The sequence below is a fragment of the Podarcis melisellensis genome (genome assembly GCF_964234715.1).
Source record: "Podarcis melisellensis genome assembly, chromosome: 7".
NCBI classification, from domain to species: domain Eukaryota; kingdom Metazoa; phylum Chordata; class Lepidosauria; order Squamata; family Lacertidae; genus Podarcis; species Podarcis melisellensis.
Genome location: NC_138539.1, coordinates 64,852,404 through 64,872,927, shown reverse-complemented (window position 1 = coordinate 64,872,927; position 20,524 = coordinate 64,852,404). Strand labels below are relative to the sequence as shown.

At 42.4% G+C, this 20,524-nt stretch overlaps 1 protein-coding gene across 3 annotated transcripts; it reads right to left on the bottom strand.

The window, feature by feature from the left end:
* On the bottom strand, positions 1-20,322 carry IRF4 (interferon regulatory factor 4). 3 transcript variants are annotated; one of them, XM_081918256.1, is made up of 8 exons: positions 19,972-20,322; positions 15,672-15,858; positions 15,169-15,257; positions 13,565-13,706; positions 9,848-9,958; positions 8,081-8,434; positions 6,459-6,571; positions 1-3,904 (listed from the first exon to the last, which is right to left on the bottom strand). In XM_081918256.1, the coding sequence occupies exons 1-8, from the start codon at positions 20,209-20,211 to the stop codon at positions 3,761-3,763; spliced, it is 1,380 nt and encodes a 459-aa protein (XP_081774382.1). In that variant the 5' UTR covers positions 20,212-20,322; the 3' UTR covers positions 1-3,760. The 3 variants fall into 3 exon arrangements, with proteins under 3 accessions (XP_081774382.1, XP_081774383.1, XP_081774384.1); XM_081918257.1 differs by having other exon boundaries at positions 9,848-9,955; XM_081918258.1 differs by lacking the exon at positions 9,848-9,958.
* Positions 20,323-20,524: the final 202 nt, after the last annotated feature.

The window sequence follows — 20,524 nt, the reverse complement described above, 5'->3', positions numbered from 1 at the left end:
TAAAAATTCATCACTTTATTTTACAATATTACATTTCAAACAATGTCTCAAAAATCCAGCTTTCTTTTTTCACAATTATTAGTACATTTATAGCTCTGTTCTGCTACTAGCCAATACAGTGGTACCTCGGTTTACGAACTTAATCCATTCCGGAAATCCGTTCTTAAAGCGAAACTGTTTTTAAACTGAGGCGCGCTTCCCCTAATGAGGCCTCCTGCCGCCAGAGCCCTTCCACTGTTCAGATTCCAAGATAAAGTTCTCAAACCAAGACACTATTTCTGGTTTTGCAGAGTTTGTAAACCAAATCGTTCTTAAACCGGACTGTTCTTAAACCAAGGTACCACTGTATTCATAATCAACTTGATCCAGTATTTCTATCTGTTCTATTACTACCTTCCTCGGCTGCTCCTGCAGAAACTAGACAAAATAAAAGCTTGAAACTAAATACTCTGAGCACACCTGTGATCCCAAATACTTAAAAGGAAGTTTCGTTTAAGAGCTATGGAACTTGCTTAAAAAAAGAAATGTGGTTAGAAATTGTAAACGCTGCACCTCAAAACAATACAGAAGGCATGATCCAACAAAACCCAAATAATTTTGAGATTTAAGCTTTTGCTTAAGGGCAAACTCAACATTACACAGAAAGGTCTGTTACATCAGCCTGACCTCTTTTAATTGGCAAGCAACTTCAAATTGATGAGCAGATTTTGAACCGAGGGTGGGTGAATGGAAACAGAGCTTCTCATCCCTTTTTTTAACATCACTTTTTCTGCTCAAAATTCCTTCTCCCCAGTGGCTTTTCTCCCCAATGTGTTTCCACATAGAAGCAGGGCACATACGTGGAAGAGTGTGGGTAGGGCAGTTGGAAAAGGGTGGTTTTGAACAAAATAGTAAGCAGAAAATGGATTCCTTGGCTCAAAACTGCAGTCTTCCAAAGTTCATTTGTATTTATATACAAACAAATATTGCAGCCCATTGAAATAATACAGGCATCACTTTTCTGGATTCTGGAACACAGCTATTTGCATATATCACATTTGCCAAAGCCATTTCCAACTGTGGTTTCCGTACCTTTCCCCAAAAAGTATTGGCAATCCTAAAACAAATTGCTAACGTTGAGCTTCCTTCCAATGCTAAAAATACCCCATAAGATAAGACACTGCAAAAACTCAATTTGCATAAATGAATCAGTAGGAAAAAGCACTCCCTTCTGCCTTGGATATTCAAAACACAATTTGGTTCTTGGTAACCTTTGCAACTCCTTATAGTGAAGACTAGGCTGTATACAGAAATATCTTGGAAATCCAAATTACTGCTCATTCCTCCCGTAGCTCAGGCCTGAGTTCCTATGCCTGTAAAAGTCATTTGAAAGATGTACTGGACAGCAAACTGAACGCTACTAGTTCAGTTGGCCATCTTTCCCATTCTTTTCTACTACAGGGGGGACATTTCACCTTTTTAAAAAGAACCCTCTTAGAAAACAGCAGGAGTGTCCATTCAGTTGAAAGTTGGCTCAGTTCCTTATTTGTAGGAGAAAAAATGCACACACAAAATGCTCATGCTATGGAAACCTGTATGCCACCTTAGATAAAAGTGTTCGAATCCAGTCTGTAGTAGTTCACAGCACGCACCAGCATTTTCCATTTATATATACATTTATTCCACAGTTGCCACTGAAGTGCTTTTTGTACCACTTGGAAATATCTTCCATTCAAATCAATAGGGCTGTCCTCCAAGTAATGAATTATGAACCAGTGTGCTATAAACATAGATCTCACACGGCCTTGTTTGAGAAAAAGATGTAGTCATCAAGCCTTTGAAAACTAAACACAAGCCACATTTCATAACTGGAATTCAGAAATAACATTTCTTTATACAACCAACAAAATAAAGGGGAGGGGCTGCAAGCAAAAAAAAAAAAAAAGGTCTGTCACACATGAGAGAGAAAAAGAGAGAGAGAATGTGCTTGTTCGCTGAATGGATCAACACCACAAATGTATATGCCTGAATATAACCAAACAGCTATGCAGCGCCTATCAATTTTTCAAGCTGAATAAGATTAATAGTACAGTCATATGCATGTTTACTCAGAAGTAAGTCCAGCAATGTCAATGGACCCAACTCTGTAGTAAGCATGGTAAGGATTGTAGCCTAAATACATCAGGAAAAAATGTGCCAGGTAATGGGACTAGCTATTTAGGAGAAGAAAATGGATATTATATCCCAAGGCATCATGCATCTTTAAGATGTATAAATTCGGGGGGTTGGGGGTTAAAACATGGGTCTTCTGCCAATTGTATAAAAATATACAATTTGTCCCTGATTAGAAATTCAAGTAGAACACATTTTTAATTTTAATACTTCAATGCAGGAAAAAACACACACCTACAAATAGTTTTTAAGGAAGGAAGGGATCTTGATGACTATTTCCTATGATTCATTAGAATATGCTGCTTTGATACTGACATGTCTGATCAAGCAAATAACCAATAACCTGAAATTTCAGTCCTTCCTTTACTTTTAAAATTAAAATAGTGATGGAAAGAAAAACAACATGGAGGTAAGGGTGGGAAGTCAAAACATTAAGGAAAATGTGTGTTGATTTGTGTTTTGTTTTTTGAAATTCAATAAATTTTAATATTAAAAAAGGAAATCACATGTGGTCACTTAGTTACTTATGTAACCGGAGCACTTAACTCTGTCCTGAATGAGTGCCAACGTCTGTCAACATTACCACTCAGAAGAAATAATTCTGACAATAAAGTCAATTGTGAATTTGTCCAAAAACTGTTTTGAGTGCTTAGATGGCTCAAATTAAACTATAGTGCGCTTGTGAGTTCACAAACGGTTTGTATATAGATTTACACTGATTCATCTTAAATCCTGTGCAAACACGTGTTTCACTCTTTGGTAATTGTTCTTTAAAATGCCTGAGGCTGCAGGACTATACATAAGTACCCTGGGAGCAAGTACTACTGAACTCTCAGTAGGCATGTATAAGATTGCACAGCAAATCCAGCAATTACTGGAAAGAAGCTTTGACTGCTTACTAAGCATTAAATGAGCTTTATGAAAATGACGTATAATGGCATAAATAACATAGCATGATAATAAAACATTTATCCTAGGAATAATCCTGATGCAGAGTGTGCTGCACATGTCCATTTTTCAAAAGAGTGACAATATACATTTTTTAAAAACGTGAAAAAATGTCAGAAATTATAGTTCTTAAAAAAACAACCATACACCTGTACACTGCAACTTTCTTTAAAGACTAGATAGATGTTTTTGAAATAGTATACTTATAAAAATTACAGAATAATTCCATTTCGTTGAATAATGTGCTTTTGAGTACCCCCTTATATCTTAAGTAAGCTGCTGCTTCGGTCTAGGAATTCTTGCCCTGAGATGTCTAATCAAATAAATAATTAAGAGTCTGAAATAAGTTCAAGTCATCTATAAGACACTGCCTCCCTTTAAGAAAATGTAAACAAAGGAAGTATTTTGTCAGTTTCCACTGCTAACCCCAGTGTTAGAATCTGAGGCACAGCAATCCAAAAAAAAGGAGGGAGGAGAGCATATGTCCATTGTAATATATTTTTAGGCTTGACCACAACCATTCTTTGAACTTAATTGTTGTTGTTGTTCATTTCCCAAGGGAAATCCAAGCATTTACTTATAACACGTAGCTGTGAACCAAAGATTCTTGCATTAGGCATAACATCCAACACGATGCTTCAAGGCACCGATTTTCACATGCTTATTCTGGAACAGAGGAATGGTGCAGAGCTCGATGGTAGTCTTCTGAACTGGTGACCTGTTCTGGTATATCATAGCCTCTTAGAAAAGGTCCGGTGTTTTGCTGTGCAAAGTAGTATAGCTGCCTTGCAAACATGGGCTCAACCTTAACAGATAGAAAGGTTAATGGGACACATAGCCAGATGGTCTGATTCATTCATATTGAATATATATATATATTAATCATAACAAGTCAACGGAGTTCCACATTAGAAAGCATCTCATTTGTGTTCTATCTAGTTTTGTCAATTGCAATGGACTTGCTGAAGATACTGAAGTTTATCAGCACATGCTTGTTTCCAGTAGCAATCATATACAGTGGTACCTCGGGTTACATACGCTTCAGTGTCCTTACAGCTAACGCCTTTCACCCTCCTTTATTTAGGTCTATTTAGCCTATAATTCACAAAGGTGTTAAGCCAGAACATCAGTGCAGCAGTCTCCTAAATGGCTTAATTAGGTTGTGAATTAGGTTGTTAATTATAAACAACTGTATATTATAAACAATACTAAGAAACATTCAGCAGAAGAATTAGCTGATCAAGATCACATTATTTGACCAAGGTAATCTTGGAGAAATAAGATAATCTATGTTTTGAGCTTCAGCGTAAGTTGTTTCGAAGTACACGTAATACCTGCAATTTTCATATGAGTTACAGTGGTACCTCGGGTTACAGACGCTTCAGGTTACAGACACTTCAGGTTACAGACTCTGCTAACCCAGAAATAGTACCTCGGGTTAAGAACTTTGCTTCAAGATGAGAACAGAAATTGCACGGTGGCAGCAGCGAGAGGCCCCATTAGCTAAAGTGGTGCTTCAGGTTAAGAACAGTTTCAGGTTAAGTACGGACCTCCGGAACGAATCAAGTACATAACCAGAGGTACCACTGTACATACATACTAGGAGCAAGGCCCACAGAAATCAGCAGGACTTGTTTCTAAAAAACAGGCATGGCGCTGTCCAGTATTCTACTACAGTTTCATGTACACAGAAGCCTATACACATGTGCAGGTGCAGGCTTCAGAACATACCAGGTCTGAGATCCTTTGTGGGTCTTGGACTAACATTGACCTGAAACATCTACTGCCTACAGTGAACGACGGCAAAAATATATTTTCCCTTGCTGAACATGGTCTTTCTAAAAGTATGGACCTCCTGCAGAGCCTTGGAGATAGCAAAAACTCCACACAGGCATACAAAGGGAGTGGTAGGGATGTTTGAAATGTTATTCCTCTTCACTATGTGAATTGCCTACTTGATCAGTTGCAATAAGTGCTAAATCTTCCTTACATAATCAACTTTTACAGTTGATTGTTGCAGCAGAAATTGTAAAAAAGAGAGAGAGAAAAAAGACCCGCAACCAAACATAGGGTGCTATCTGCTTAAATCTACGAGTAAAATTATTTCTACCCACAATGGGATTTCCCCACTCCTTCCCCTGCACATGCCCTGCACCCCCCCCCCAAATCTGCTCCAGAGAGAACAGATTTAGGGGGCAAAGGGGGGAGGATGGGGGGAGTCCCGTTGTGCAGGCAGAAGTCAATCCACTCATGCAAGGAGTCACTCAGGGCTATGTTGACACACAACTTTCAGGACAAAGTTGAAGTGGTACCTCAGGTTAAGAACATAATTCGTTCTGGAGATCTGTTCTTAACCTGAAACTGTTCTTAAACTGAGGTACCACTTTAGCTAATGGGGCCTCCCGCTGCCGCCGCACGATTTCTGTTCCCATCCTGAAGCAAAGTTCTTAACCCGAGGTACTATTTCTGGGTTAGCGGAGTCTGTAACCTGAAGCGTCTGTAACCTGCAGCGTCTGTAACCCAAGATACCACTGTAACTCATATGAAAATTGCAGGTATTACGTGTACTTCGAAACAACTTACGCTGAAGCTCAAAACATAGATTATCTTATTTCTCCAAGATTACCTTGGTCAAATAATGTGATCTTGTGCAGCTAATTCTTCTGCTGAGTGTTTATTAGTATTGTTTATAATAGAATGCACAATTAACAACCTGATTCACAACCTAATTAAGCCATTTAGGAGACTGGTGCACTGATGTTCTGGCTTAACAGCTTTGTGAATTATAGGCTAAATAGCTCTAAATAAAGGAGGATGAAAGGCGTTAGCTGTAAGGACACAGAATGCATGGAGCACTTGGTAAGTGGGAGGAGGGAATCACTATGGAAGTAAGGGGTGAGATTTCCACTCAACCACTTTGCTCAAAGCATCATTTATTACAGCTTTGTAGAATGCTATAAAAACAGCAACATGGCACAAACAATTGGTGGTAAGCCAGAAAGCCCCCTTTTTATAGTTCATGTCTAGTTTATTTAGCGGTATTGAAATAAACTGTGATTTTCAATTTCAGAATATTTGAATTATTGTAACGTTTAGCTTAAATCAGAAGTGTAATCACAGATGTGAATCACTCAAAAACTGGTGTTGCATATTTCCAGGCGATTATCATGCTTAAGGAAGTTTCAGTTATACTGTACTGCCTAGCTGTAAGAGTGGTGATTTACATTTCATTTCAATGCAATTTTTGAACTTTATTAGAATATATTGGATTACCTTAATTCACTTTAAGCATTCACCTTACCCCCTTTAATATATTTGCATGCCCCCAGTTTCAAGCAAATCAAATTGTTTATACTTACATGGGCTGTAATTTGTTTTCTTTGCCTTTGTGGATCTGGAAACTCTTCACCGAAACACAACACAATCTGGAATCTAGGCAACGGCCGCCCATGGTGGGCAAATACTTGTAATTCTGGAAAGCCAACAGAAAATACTCAAGCTATTATGTAGGAGTAAACTTCAGAGCTATGGCAGAAAAACAAATATCATGGAAAATCAGCCTATATTACTGATCAAAAGATTCTGTGGCAATGAGGATGGCAAAAGACCTAACAAAATCTAGAATCCAAATCAGTACATATCTGCAACATCCTATCCAGCAATGTTAAAAATTGTAAACTTCCCTGGTTTTCCAGTTTTCTGATCAGCTACATAAGCGTAACAAAATTTCTCTCAATTTAGCAGGACATTACTGTTTCCAGTTTATTGAGTGCTTCCAGGTATGCTACGGTTTTCTGTATTTACCCTCAAGCTGAGATAAACCAGAACTGGCTAGCTTTAGAACCTCTAAAATATGTATGGAGAAGACACAAGTCTAAAATATGTATGGAGAAGACACAAGTCTCCCACATGCCTTTAGCGGAGTTACAATTTATTATTTTTTCTCTCAAAATTGTATAACTGGGAGTTTATGGGGATTTTACAATAAGAACAATTGGAATCCAAAAAGGCAAATCTATAAAATGGTGCTTCCATTAAAAAAAACACCCCACTAAATAATCTGTTTAAAATATTCCACTTTCAAATTTGCTGGAGATAAGAAATGTTCGTTTCAGTCCAGTTGTTTCTATATCCAGTCCACATATCACAGTCTCTAATTAAGCAGATGTGTTTATATTAGCCCATTTGATCTCACCAAAGTAAAACCTGAAGCTGCACAATCTTATATCAATGTTATTTTCATTGCAAAACAGCCAGTGTTGTACATACCAAAAGTTACACATTACAGTATAACTGTGTTAGCACCCTGGACACCAAAGACTAAAGGAGCATTTAAGAACGCAGATAAGAAAAGAAAAAAAAAACCTTCAGAAATGTTACACCAAAAAAAATGTGTGTGAGGAGCATTATTAGCCAACAGTAAGACAACTGGTGAGTTGACATTATATTTCTCAAGTGAAGGCTAATTAGAAATTTTTAGCAAATTAGGTAATATTTCAGCTCATGCTATGGTGCTGGAGGAGACTCTTGAGAGTCCCATGGACTGCAAGAAGATCAAACCTATCCATTCTTATGGAAATTAGCCCTGAGTGCTCACTGGAAGGACAGATCCTGAAGCTGAGGCTCCAGTACTTTGGCCACCTCATGAGAAGAGAAGACTCCCTGGAAAAGACCCTGATGTTGGGAAAGATGGAGGGCACAAGGAGAAGGGGACGACAGAGGACGAGATGGTTGGACAGTGTTGTCGAAGCTACCAGCATGAGTTTGACCAAACTGCGGGAGGCAGTGGAAGACAGGAGTGCCTGGCGTGCGCTGGTCCATGGGGTCACGAAGAGTCGGACACGACTAAACGACTAAACAACAACATGGTCAAATAGAGGGAATGTGCATCCAACCCCTTCTGAAACCCACTGCTATGACAAATGAAGAAGCTTGCATCACACAACCTACAAGGATGCATTTATGACTGTAACATACATACCTGACAAAAACTGCTGAGTATCAAAAAGTTTGCATGTCTGCTCCCTTTCCAATTTGTTAGGCCTGTCGTTGCAAAATGCCAGAGGACCATCCCAATAGATCCTGCTTTGGCAAAGTCTCTTAGCATAGAGTCCGTCAGGTGTCATCCAGAGTATTACTCCCCTTTCCAGGTGGCTTAAGGATTTTTCAGTTATTTTCCTCTGGTTGTGATCTTCTGGATAAGGGAAAAGAACTTGGTCCAGCCCGCTGACCTCATAGCTTTGGCCATGAGATATTCTGCACCCCTCAGGACTTGAAGTAGTGACTTCTTTCACAAGAGTTTCGTGGTAATATAGACAGATGTGCAATCGACAATCTGAAAGCATATTTATGCAAAATTGTTGTTAACCATTGGACACCAGACAATGGCATGTCATGTAACGTCTACGAGGAAGCTAAGAAGCATTGAGGTTGAGTTACACATAGCATCTCAGAGATGTGGCTTCAAACCACTTTTCAGTGGCAGACTTTGAACTTGAGAATGCATATGCAATTTTAAAACCACTCGCTAGGAAATTAAGCACAGTGGGACTTAAACATGTGTAAGATTGTGCCACACGGCAGATTAGCTGGGGAAATGCTGGTTGTGAGGGTATTGGCATAGTGATTCCTATGATTCACTGAGTTGAGCTATGCAGTAGCCTTGCTTGTTGGCCAAGTCAAATTGCAGGCTACTTGATAACTGACAGGTAGCTGTTCCATGGGGGTTTTTTTGGTGGTGGAGCATTGGAACAAGTAATAAATATGGCTGCTGCGCTGTAGGTACGGGCAGCAAGAGCTATAGTTAGTGAAATCAGCCACCCTTACACCAAAATAACACATCTACAAACACGCCACTAAAAATAACTTCGTGCAAATGCTTAAGCGGTACGGAATTCTTGTCAACATGTACATTAATGGGAATTGACTAGTAGTTGTGCATGAACATCAGTCATAATGTACACTCACATGACAGCATGGAGAAAGTTTACCAAACAATCAACAGGGAGTGTTACAGCCGACGGTATGAGTCGTTGCCAAATGATTTGGGGGGAAATTAACTGATCAGTTGTAATTTAATGCCTGGTTGAAGTGCAACACCTCCACATACGTTTCACTGATTGCCTGGGTAATCCACATAGTATTAGACAGGAGAATTTTGTTTATTTAAATATTTATATGCCCCTCTTCAGTGGAACTTCCATAGCAGTTTTCAAAAATAATATAAAATATTTAACAACCAACTAAAGAGAGGAAAATATATTCAAGTGTCTGTGATAATCCTTTGCTTAACACTGAAAGGATAACATGGTTGGTGCTAGTCAGGTCATCCTTGGGAGAGAACTCCATAGATAGGAACTTCTATTGAGGAGGAGCTCTCTCTGGTGGCCTCCTGCTTTGACTGGCCAATAAACATACCACCTAATTGACTTTGGCCACCATTTTCCAACATCATTTGGAACCAACGCACATTCACTAGGCATTGCACAAAATTCCTTGTTCATGTTGTCTATGAACATTCTCCACACTTCATATATATGTGCACAACCAACATTTATGCACACCCTGTATTCACCTTACATTTTTTAAAAACCAAATCAGAGAACCAAACATTGATGGAAATTTCACAGTTATCCTCTCATTTGAGCTCACGGGGAAAGGGTGTGTGTGTGTGAAACTTATCTGGAAAGTTATGAGAGGGCTCTCATGAATTCAATGTTACTTGCCAGTTGTTGAATTATTTATATACCTGACAATGGAAGAGCTTCACCAGACCTTATGCTCGGCTCTATTGGCATCCCAGGAGTCTGTGCCTCAGGTGGCGCACAAGCGTAAAAGGTTCCAGTTACCTGACAACCTGCTTTCACAAACAAAAAGTTTCTGTTCACAAACTATGTTGCCAAGCGGTCCAAAATCCATTGAAGGCTTTCTCCCTCCAGTCTGAGAAATTCACCTTCCATTTCGACCTGAACACATTTTGTTTGTTTGTTTATATGCTGTCTTTCAGCACAGCTCCCAGGTAGTTTACGAAAACCTTGGCAGATGCTTCCCTTCTCCTGGACTCTGGATGTTTGGGCTGAGTTTGGAGGGCCTTGTGCTGGCTGCAGAGATGGATCCCTTGGTGCTTCTGTACTTCCTCACACTAAGTGGTACCTTATGGATGCTTTAAACCCACAGTTCTCAATCTATGGGTCCCCAGATGTTGTTGGACTACAACTCCCATCAACCCTGAGCCTTTCTAGCTAGGGGTGATGGGAGTTGTAGTTCAACAACCTGGGGACCCACAGGTTGAGAAAGGCTGCTTTAAACCATTGTATGACTCCAGAAGGGGCATGGCACTGGGATTGACTTCAAGGGCTTATTTTCTAGTAAATGTGTTCAGTATTTCGCTCCTCCAAGGTGCTCAAAGTGGCACGTGTGGTTCTATCCACTTTATTCTCATAAAAACCTTATGGGGCAGTAGTGCCAACTTGGGACCCAGACTGTGGGTGCCCAGCGCATGCATGCTGTGATGTCATAATGTGACGCTGTGATGCCGTACCGCAATGCAATGTTATGGCGCGGGTGCGTTCTGCTGCCGCAGTGGCGACTGGACCAGGGCTTGCCCCTTTGTCGCAGGGCCTCTATTGGGGCCTGCTGCAACAGTAGTCGCACTGTGGAAGCATGTCTGCAGCTGCAATGAGCCCCAACAGAGTCCATGCAGCAGAGCACAGGGCCAGTTGCTGCTGCAGTGCCACAGCGGCAGAGGCAAGACAACAGGCGGCATGGGACAGAGGCTGGGCACCCACAGCAAAAAAAAAAAAAAATGTGGGTGTCTGGGCCCCAGTGGCCCCCTGGAATTGGCAGGACTGCTATGAGGCAGGCCAAGCTGGGAGATAGTGACTGGTCCAACGTCACCCAGTAAATTTTCTGGTGGAATGGGAATTTGATCCTAGTTCAGCCCTCTAATTACTACATCGCACAGGCTTGTAGCCTTAGAGTGAAGGCAGATTTAACATTTATACAGCACTGGGAGCAGTATGGAATGCTTTCACTAGATTGCATCCAAATCTACCATATTTTTTCGCTCTATAAGATGCACTTTTCCCCTCCTAAAAAGTAAGGGGAAATGTGTGTGCGTCTTATGGAGTGAATGCAGGCTGTGCGGCTATCCCAGAAGCCGGAGCAGTGAGAGGGAACGCTGTGCAGCGCTCCCTCTTGCTGTTCTAGTTTCTGGCTTAGCCCCTCAGTCCCTTCCCCCACCTCCCGGAAAAGCCCAGAAGAGCCGTGCTCCCTTTAAAGAGCCACGCGGAGCGTGTATGTGGCTCTTGGGGGCTTTTTCCCTAGGAGGGAGAAGAGCAGCCCATCAGTGACGGGCTGCCTTTCTCCCTCCTCGGGGAAAAGCCTGCAAGCGCCACACACACGCTCCACGTGGCTCGTGAAAGGGAGCGCTGAGCAGAGCCTGGGATGCATACTGGCTCTGCTCAGTGCTCCCTTTAAAGAATTCCCCCCCTTGCATTCCCCCTCTAAAAACTAGGTGCGTCTTATGGTCAGGTGCATCTTATGGGGCGAAAAATACGGTACTTGCCCCTCTCAGGCTAAGCGCTTGAAAAAGAAAAAGAAAAGCAAGAATGCCCAGTTGTACAAGTTTAAAACTAAAACCTACTTTGCATAGGATCAGCTGGCTTTGTGATGTCACAGAGCTAGGAAACCCTCAAGGCAATCGGCTTTAATGATTCATGGTAATGATCGAAAGAGATGCAAAAGCATCTAAGTGATAAACTCTCCCACAGAAATCAATAGGACTTAGAGAAGTGGTTGACTTGGGGGTGTATCATCGTGCCTTAAATATCTGTTCATTTATAATGTATCTTTGTATTGCGTTGAAATCAGACAGATTCACTCATGGGCTAGTAGGTGCAAGAGGGAAGCCAAAAATTAATAAAGCAATATGCTTTTATTTGACAGGCTTCACCGAACACATTCCATGTTTATGAAGCTCTTGGAGCAGTGATTGCCAATTTTAGAAACCTGAGTAATAGGCATTGGCACCGCACTGCAACCACACAGGCAGCTGGCATAGTTCATTTGGTACAGCATGAAACTCTTAATCTCAGGGCCATGGGTTCGAGCCTGACGCTGGGCAAAAGATTCCAGCATTGCAGGGGGTTGGACTAGAAGACCCTCACGGTCCCTTCCAGCTCCACAATTCTATGATTCTATGCACACCCCATAGCCATGCAAATATACATGCCCCACAACCATCCATTCACAACCCCATCTGCCCTCCAACACTTTGGCTTGGAACAGTGTTTCAGCCTTTTTTCAAGCTTAATTTGTTTTTGGCAAGGGGAGGGGCGTCATCTTCCTGGAGAGTGCGGCTGAGCAGGAACTGGTTAACCCACTCCAGGAAGTTCTCTCTCTCTCTCTCTCTCTCTCTCTCTCTCACACACACACACACACACACACACACACACACAGGCAATTAAGCTTAGGGAAAGCCTTCTATTATAGTACTTTATTTTATTTTTAAAAAAACTAATTGCAGGAGGGGGAGGGGGATTTTTTTTGGTTGCAACAGAAGGGAAAGAAGTCTTCTTTCAGGCCAGACTACAATGGGTTTGGTGTGAAGAGGGGTTACTGTGGGCACCAGAAAAAGCTTTGGCAGGCATATGTGTGCTTGCATGCACCATGTTGGTGACCCTCCTATGCAGAACAGGGGTGCCAACTTGGCTAAAATACTAGAGGATACAGTACATAATTGATCACATGATGCGGTGCACACGCACCATTTGAATGGCAATGCCCATGAAATTTAGAGGGCCCTGGCCTCCTGAAATATTTTATTTTGGGGAGTCAAAAAGACCTCAGCCCCTAGGGGTTGGCTCTTATGCTGCAGAATAACATCAGTTTTGTCAACACTGAAAAGCTTTCATTATGTGCACCATCAGAAATAGGCCCATTTGACTTACCTACTTTGCCTCGTCCGTTATTCTGAATCTTCAAAGTAAAAGCACTCCACACCCCTGTGGAGATTGCACCATTTTCTTATACTGAGTGCTCATTGTAATGGAACCTTAGAACATGCTCCAAAGTTAACCACTTCTGCAAGTCCAATTGATTTCAGTGAGAGGGAGCTTGCAAGTGCTTGCCTATCCCCTTAAATGTTTTAAAGTGCTTACTTTTGGCTGCCTAATCTCATTCATACCATTGTACTTTCTTCCAACAGTGGAATGCACATATAGAGTTTTCCCACTTTCCAAGGCTTCCCCATTCATTTCAACGAAGAGGGGATGTTTACATACACAAAGTGCTGGATATACTGAGCAGTGTCTTCTAATTAAATGAATGAGGAAATCCGCTTTACTCAGGAGCACCTTGTTCACAACCCCATGGACACAGCCACTGGGTCAGGAACCACAACTTCTTTCACCATTTAAATAACCACCAGATACAGCTCTGTCTAAAAACACTGGAATCTTCTTACCGTTCTGACATGCTGGGCTTTGCCAATGGTGGTTGCGAGCTGCAAAAGGAACACTTGCACACTGGTAGGAGATATCGGGGTGTGACTGCTCTGGCATATAGTCCCTCCAATTACGGTCATGAGACACCATGTAGCTTGGCACCTGCATGTTTAACGAAATATTACATAATGTGGTGTTGTTTTTTTAATGCATTTTTTAAAAAAGGTTTTCCATCACAGTTCTAAGAAGGAGAAAGAAAACACATCAGCAAAGTATGTCAATTCACAATGCCATTTGCAAAAAGCAGGTCTGTGTGGCCAAAAGCAATCATACAGAATAACAAAAGAGGATGGGAGAGGCATTGACAGATCTTATATGGCATGCAAGTCAGGCAAACAGCTCTGAGTAGGGGTCCAAAATCTCAGAATAGTTGTGATCCTCACAACTTCACACCAAAGTAATGTTCTCATATGCTGCAGGAGAAGAAAGGTCCTCTGACGAATGAGCTCTCAAAGCAGCTGTGTGGTCCTTCCAGTGCTGTCAAACCAGTTACTTAGCCATGAATAAAGTGTGCAGGATCAGGCTATGGTGTCCCACACATCACATAATGGTTTTAAGGTAAAGGGACCCCTGACTGTTAGGTCCAGTCGCAGATGACTCTGGGGTTGTGGCGCTCATCTCGCTTTACTGGCCGAGAGAGCTGGCGTACAGCTTCCGGGTCATGTGGTCAGCATGACTAAGCCGCTTCTGGTGAACCAGAGCAGCACACAGAAACATCATTTACCTTCCCGCCAGAGTGATACCTATTTATCTACTTGCACTTTGATGTGCTTTCAAACTGCTAGGTTGGCAGGAGCAGGGACCGAGCAACGGGAGCTCATCCCGTTACGGGGATTCGATCCACCAACCTTCTGATCAGCAAACCCTTGGCTCTGTGGTTTAACCCACAGCGCCACCCGTGTCCCCATATAATGGTTTTAGTTATAGTCAATTGCAGACAGAATCTTCAGCTTTCCCACCCGGACTACATCCCATCCTCAAAATGTCCAAACACAAAATGCTCTTGCACAGTGTTCTCTCCAAAACCTGCTACCAGAGATTATTTGAGTACAGGTGCCAGGGGGTAGAACATGGGACTCTATGCACACAAAAGATGTGTTTCACCACCGATCCTTAGGCACTCCCCTGCAAATATTGAAGATACAGCACCCAAGGTCCCCTTGGAAGAGGAAGCGCACACAAAACTGATGCATTGGTGCAAAGCCAGCGTTGTTAATTAATTTTTTTTTAATGACATTTACAGGGGGGTGTAAATATTTGAAATGTATGAAGATGAATACTTGGACTGCAAATGATGAAACATATATGAAATGTAATAAGAGCTAATAACAAATAACAAAAAAAGGATCACAGCAACACCTATGAACTCTTTGAGAACATTCTTTAAGTTGTAGTTGTACTCTTTGCTACTCTTTTTCAATCTCACACTAGATCAAGGAATGAAATAGCAATGGTATCAGTACATCTTCATCATTTGACATCAAAGATCAAATACATCCATATTATATATATATATATATATATATATATATATATATATATATATATATGTATTTATACATACCTGAGGTGGTAGTGCAGAGTAAGATGAGTTCATGGTGTAAGTATTATTCATAATCATTTGGGGATCTTCCATGCTAAGCTGTTTTGCTCCTGTGTATATAAAACAGGGAGATTTACGCATGCGTATCTTGAAGAACCTTGTGAGAAAAGTAGCTTGCACATTAAAAATGACATTGGTATTGCTTCAGTCTACTTCATAGCCACGAAGTTTGTTGGTACGCTTTACAGATAGGGGATAAATCTAGAAATCTGTCACTGGAAAACTTTATCAGGATAAAAGACAACATACATGCAAATCACCCAAATTGTATAATTTACTTGCTTACAGAATCAGGCAGAACTGCATCAGTTATTCGAGCCCTAGGTGCTTCTATTGTAAACAAGCATTAGATTTTTAATTCACCAAAGTTCATTGCTTAAAGTAATTACAGTGCTGTTGCATATCCCCACCCCAGCCCAGCACCATCTCAATAAATGGGATTGTTTTGTATAATGCAAGCTTACCTTTCTTTGCTCCTTCTGGTACTATTCTGTACACTTTATAGGGGTCTGATATATCCAGCTGGCTCCTTTCAACGAGTTCTTCAAAGTCATTGCTCTTGTTCAAAGCACACCGCAGTCTTGTTTTCCAGGTGGGGGGATCTGGCTTATCGATGCCTTCTCTGAACTTCCCTTTAAACAGAGCCCAAGCCTGGAAATATTGATGGTGGTTAACATCTTGTTTTTAAAAACTCCTTTAAACATACCTATACTCAACAATATAAATGGCACGCTGCGTGTGTTCATTGTGGAAGTTCTCTGATGGGACTATCACTAGCTTTTCCCCTGCCACTATAGGATTTTCACTTCCCTAGTCATAGTTCAGATACAAACCAAAATGCACAGTGCAATTTTTCAGGACCCAGCAGAGAAGACTGCAGTAAAAGAACTAGATGTCGTTCTAGATTCATAGCAGATACTTCAGTTCTACAGGAAGTATATAGACCCTGTGCCATTCGCAAAGGCTCTGTGCTATTTAATTCACGGCAAAACAGCATGGAGTAGCCACAACATGTTTTATTTCTTCACTTATGAATTAGACAGTTTCTATCCCGCCATTCCTCCAGTATGGAGCACAGGGCAGCTTAGAACAATAGTGTATAAAATGTGTGTGTGTATGTGTGTAATTTTTATATGATAAAAATGCAATCCATTGAAGGATCTGTAATGCTGCATCACAATTCTGAATTTGCATGAAGTCACGGTGGGATAGCTTGGAGGGACACTGAGAGGGGGGAAAGCAATTTTAAACAGTGGCATGGTATAAGGATACTTTGGAATATTTGAGGAATCCGAGTCCTTTGTCTCTCTCGCCTGAAGCAGCTGAGGAATGGAAGACGGAGAAGTTTGAGTACAGCATGAAAGGAGAGACACTGAAAGTAAGGAAAGTGGGTGCTTTAAAACAACAGCAGAAGTTTCAGGAAAGCATGGATGGAGGAACACTGAGAGGAACAAAGTAGTAATTTTAAAGAAAGGCAAAAGTTTGAGCAGAGCAAGCAGGTGGGGGAGGAGGACAATGTGAGGAAGTAACATTTTAAAGCAATATTTGAGTACAGTAAAATTGTTAAAATTTGTTTGTTTTAAAAAAGAATGCCCTCACTGTCACTCCATCCTTGCTTTACTGTTGTTGTTTAAAATCACCATTTCCCTCTCAGTTTTTATCCACTCCCCACTTTACTCAAACTTCTGCCACTGTTTAAAACAGCCACTTTTTCCCCTTTCAGTGTATCTCCCTTCTTGCTGTACTCAAACTTCTCCCTCTTCCATTCTTCAGCTGCTTCACGTGAGAGAAAGAAAGAACACAGAGCCCTGTGCAAAGGGAGTGTAGAATAGGAGAGAGGAAGCATGAAAACGGAGTGCTCTGTGCACAAGGAAGAGTTGAGAAAAGTAAGGAGGAGGGTGGCAGGGAAAAGGAAGTAAAGGTGATAGCTGGGATGCAGATGGAGGGTGTGAGAGGCAAGGGAATGGGGTTGAAGATGTAAGTAGGGTCATTAAAAGTCTGCAGAATAGGAGGGGGTAGCTTCATAACTGGGCAGAAGACGAAAAGGGTGCTTAGTAGTTGCAATGTGTGGGAGGAGGATACAGAATGTTACCATGCAAGTGGTTTGTGTGCAAGAGGAGCGTGTTACACAAAAGGAAGGGGAGGTGAAGGCATGGGGAGAAGGTGAAAATGGGTGCAAAGCGGGACTTCAGAATAGAAGACAGAAGTGAGTTTGGGAAGGTGAAAAAGTGAGCATGATGTGAGAAGCTCAAAGAGGTTAATGAGGGAATGGCAGGCAGTTCGCAAGTGGAGAAAGCAGGGGTGCAGTATTATAATACAGTGGTACCTCGTGTTAAGTACTTAATTTGTTCCAGAGGTCCGTTCTTAACCTGAAACTGTTCTTAACCTGAAGCACCACTTTAGCTAATGGGGCCTCCTGCTGCTACCGCACCGCCGGAGCACGATTTCTGTTCTTATCCTGAAGCAAAGTTCTTAACCTGAAGCACTATTTCTGGGTTAGCAGAGTCTGTAACCTGAAGCGTATGTAACCTAAAGTGTATGTAACCTGAGGTACCACTGTAGATATATAAATCAGGCTGCAGTTAACCACCTATAAGCCTTCCTGTTTTTATTTGTGTATTTATTAACACATTTTTATCCTGCCTTGTTCCTCCAAGAAGCTCAAGGACACAGTCCTCCCCTTCTCTGTATTATCTTCACAACTACCCTGTGAGGTAGGTTGGACGGAGAGAGTGTGATTGGCCCAAAGTCACCCAGTTAAGTTTCAGGCCTGAGCAGAGATGCGAACCTGTGTCTAGTCCAGTGCTCTAACCACTATACCACACTGCCTCTCAGAAAGATGTCAGAGATTCTATGCAGGCAGAAGGAATGGCGGATTTTTTAGGACCTTAGGTATTTTAACCAAAGTCAGACTCATTGGTCCATCTGTTGTCACCCCCAGCCCTACTTTAAGATGTCAGAGATCAAACCGGGGACCTTCTGCATGCAAAGCATATGCTTTACCACTCAGCTATGGTCTCTCTAGCTATATAAATAATAATAATGCAGCTATGGCGGCAGATGCAGTCCCAGCTTCTTCTAGTCTTCTCATTCTGTGTGGTGCAGAGTTCAATAAGAGCCCTGCTTGCAGACAGCACATGATGGGAGCAAGGATGTAAAAACACTCAATCTTTCATAACTGGGATGTGGAATCTGTGACCCTTTGGGGTCTGTACTCCAGTTGCCATCAGACCTAGTCAGCATACAGTGGTACCTCGGGTTAAGAACTTAATTCGTTTCGGAGGTCCATTCTCAACCTGAAACTGTTCTTAACCTGAGGTTGTACCACTTTAGCTAATGGGGCCTGCCGCTGCATGATTTCTGTTCTTATCCTGAAGCAAAGTTCTTAACCCGAGGTACTATTTCTGGGTTAGCGGAATCTGTAACCTGAAGCGTCTGTAACCCGAGGTACCACTGTAGTCAGGAATTATGAACTCTTGTTTCGTATCATGCTGAGGTGGAAATAACTTCTGCCAAGTCCAGTCTAGTCACTGGAATCTGCAGGTAGCTAAAAGGTAAAAACTATTTTCAAGTCAAGAGGTGGCTTTTTAAAAAGCCACGTCACAGTATGAGTTCAGTACACAAAGCTAAGAAAGCCATACGAACATTTAACATTAAGGCTGAGTAATCAAGGAGGGAAGGCGTTGCTTGTAGATTCAACCAGTAGCGTAAATGGTTCCTTTTAAAAATGAGTTACTATTAAAAGTAATTAGCTACATTCATTTTAGCAGAAATGGAACAGTGTTGCTCCAGGTAATGCTATTCAATAACAATCAACGGAAGGAGTTTTAGAAAGGAAGTCTTGCTAAACAGTTATTATGGTGCTTGCTGAAGTTTAATGACAAAGGCTGCAATCCTGTTCAAAATTGTACACAAGTTCCATTGATACAGAATGCAAGTTTGTGCAACTCGGAGCATCATTGCAGCCATAAACAGTCACGCCTTGGGGTAGTTAATCAAATAAGGAAGAGGGAATCGTGGAACATGGAAGGACTCTTTCAAGTGTGACAGGAACGCAGCTTGGCTGGCAGTTTAATTCAGAAGCATCTAGGATGCTAGCTGGGTAGAAAAGATAATTCCGTCATTGATTGATCATTTAATTTCTCTCTTAAAGTCGGAGAAAAGAAGTGCCCTAAAATAAAAGACCCTCCTAATTCCATTGTCCAGCAATTCTAATAGGGGCAGAGTCCAATCTACCTCTTGGTTTCTTCAGTCTACACACAGTTTAGGGAACATCAAGTATTTCTTTAACTAGTCACAGGTGAGCCTCTACTGCTAGGGAAAATGTACTTTCACTTGTTACAGGCTATAGGTTACAGAAGGACCCTGTGCCTTTGTGGAATTTGCCAGTGAGGCTGAAAGTGGACAGAGGGTGGAGTTGGACCAATGAGATCTAGGTTCATATCCCAGATCAGCCAGGAGGTTCACTGAGTGGCCTCAGCCAAACCTGTCTTCCAGTCCGATCTACCTTGCAGACTGTTGACAAGATAAAATAGCCAATTCCATGTACGTTACCCAGTGGTCCTAACTGCACCTGACCCTAAATCTGGAACCAGTTCCACTTAAAAGCACGGGCCATTTCCAAGTAAATGCACACTTTGCTTCTGATGGGAGACTGGAGCCAAACTTGCGCAAGGAAATGCAAACAGCCCCTTCGCCTCTGGCTGATCCAAGCCACTGGATCGCGAAATCTGGCGCGCGCCTGAACTGGGGCCAACCCCTTACCTTGAAGAGAGCGGCGTCCTCCTCTCGGTTGTAGTCCTGCTTGCCCGCGTGCTTCCAGGGGATGCGGAAGATGCTCTTCTCGTCGTTCTCCCACACCAGGCCCGGGTACTTGCCGCTGTCAATCTGCTCGATCAGCCACTGGCGGAGTTTCCCGTTGCCGCAGCTCACCGAGCTCATCCCGCCGCCGCCGCCGCCGCCCTCGCTGGTGCTGTGGATGCCGCGCTCGCCCTCCAGGTTCATGCCACGCGCCCAGCCGACGTCGCCCGCTCCGGCGCCTCCCCTGCCGACGGGAGGGAGAAGGGTCACGTGCCACGCGCCAGACGCGCGCGCGCGCGCTTCAGCGCCTCCGGGCTCTCCTTTCTCTCTGGCCCACAGAACGCGCCATTCCGCAAGTTTAGCGGGAGAAGCGCGAACTTCTTCTCCACACCCGAAGGTCGGGGGCGCCGGTGTCCACCACGGCTGGCTCCCAAGCACCCTCCAAATTTCCCATGAAGGGGCCGGGCAACCACAAAGTTCGGTGCCAGGGCCACCATGCACACTTCACGGCGCCCAC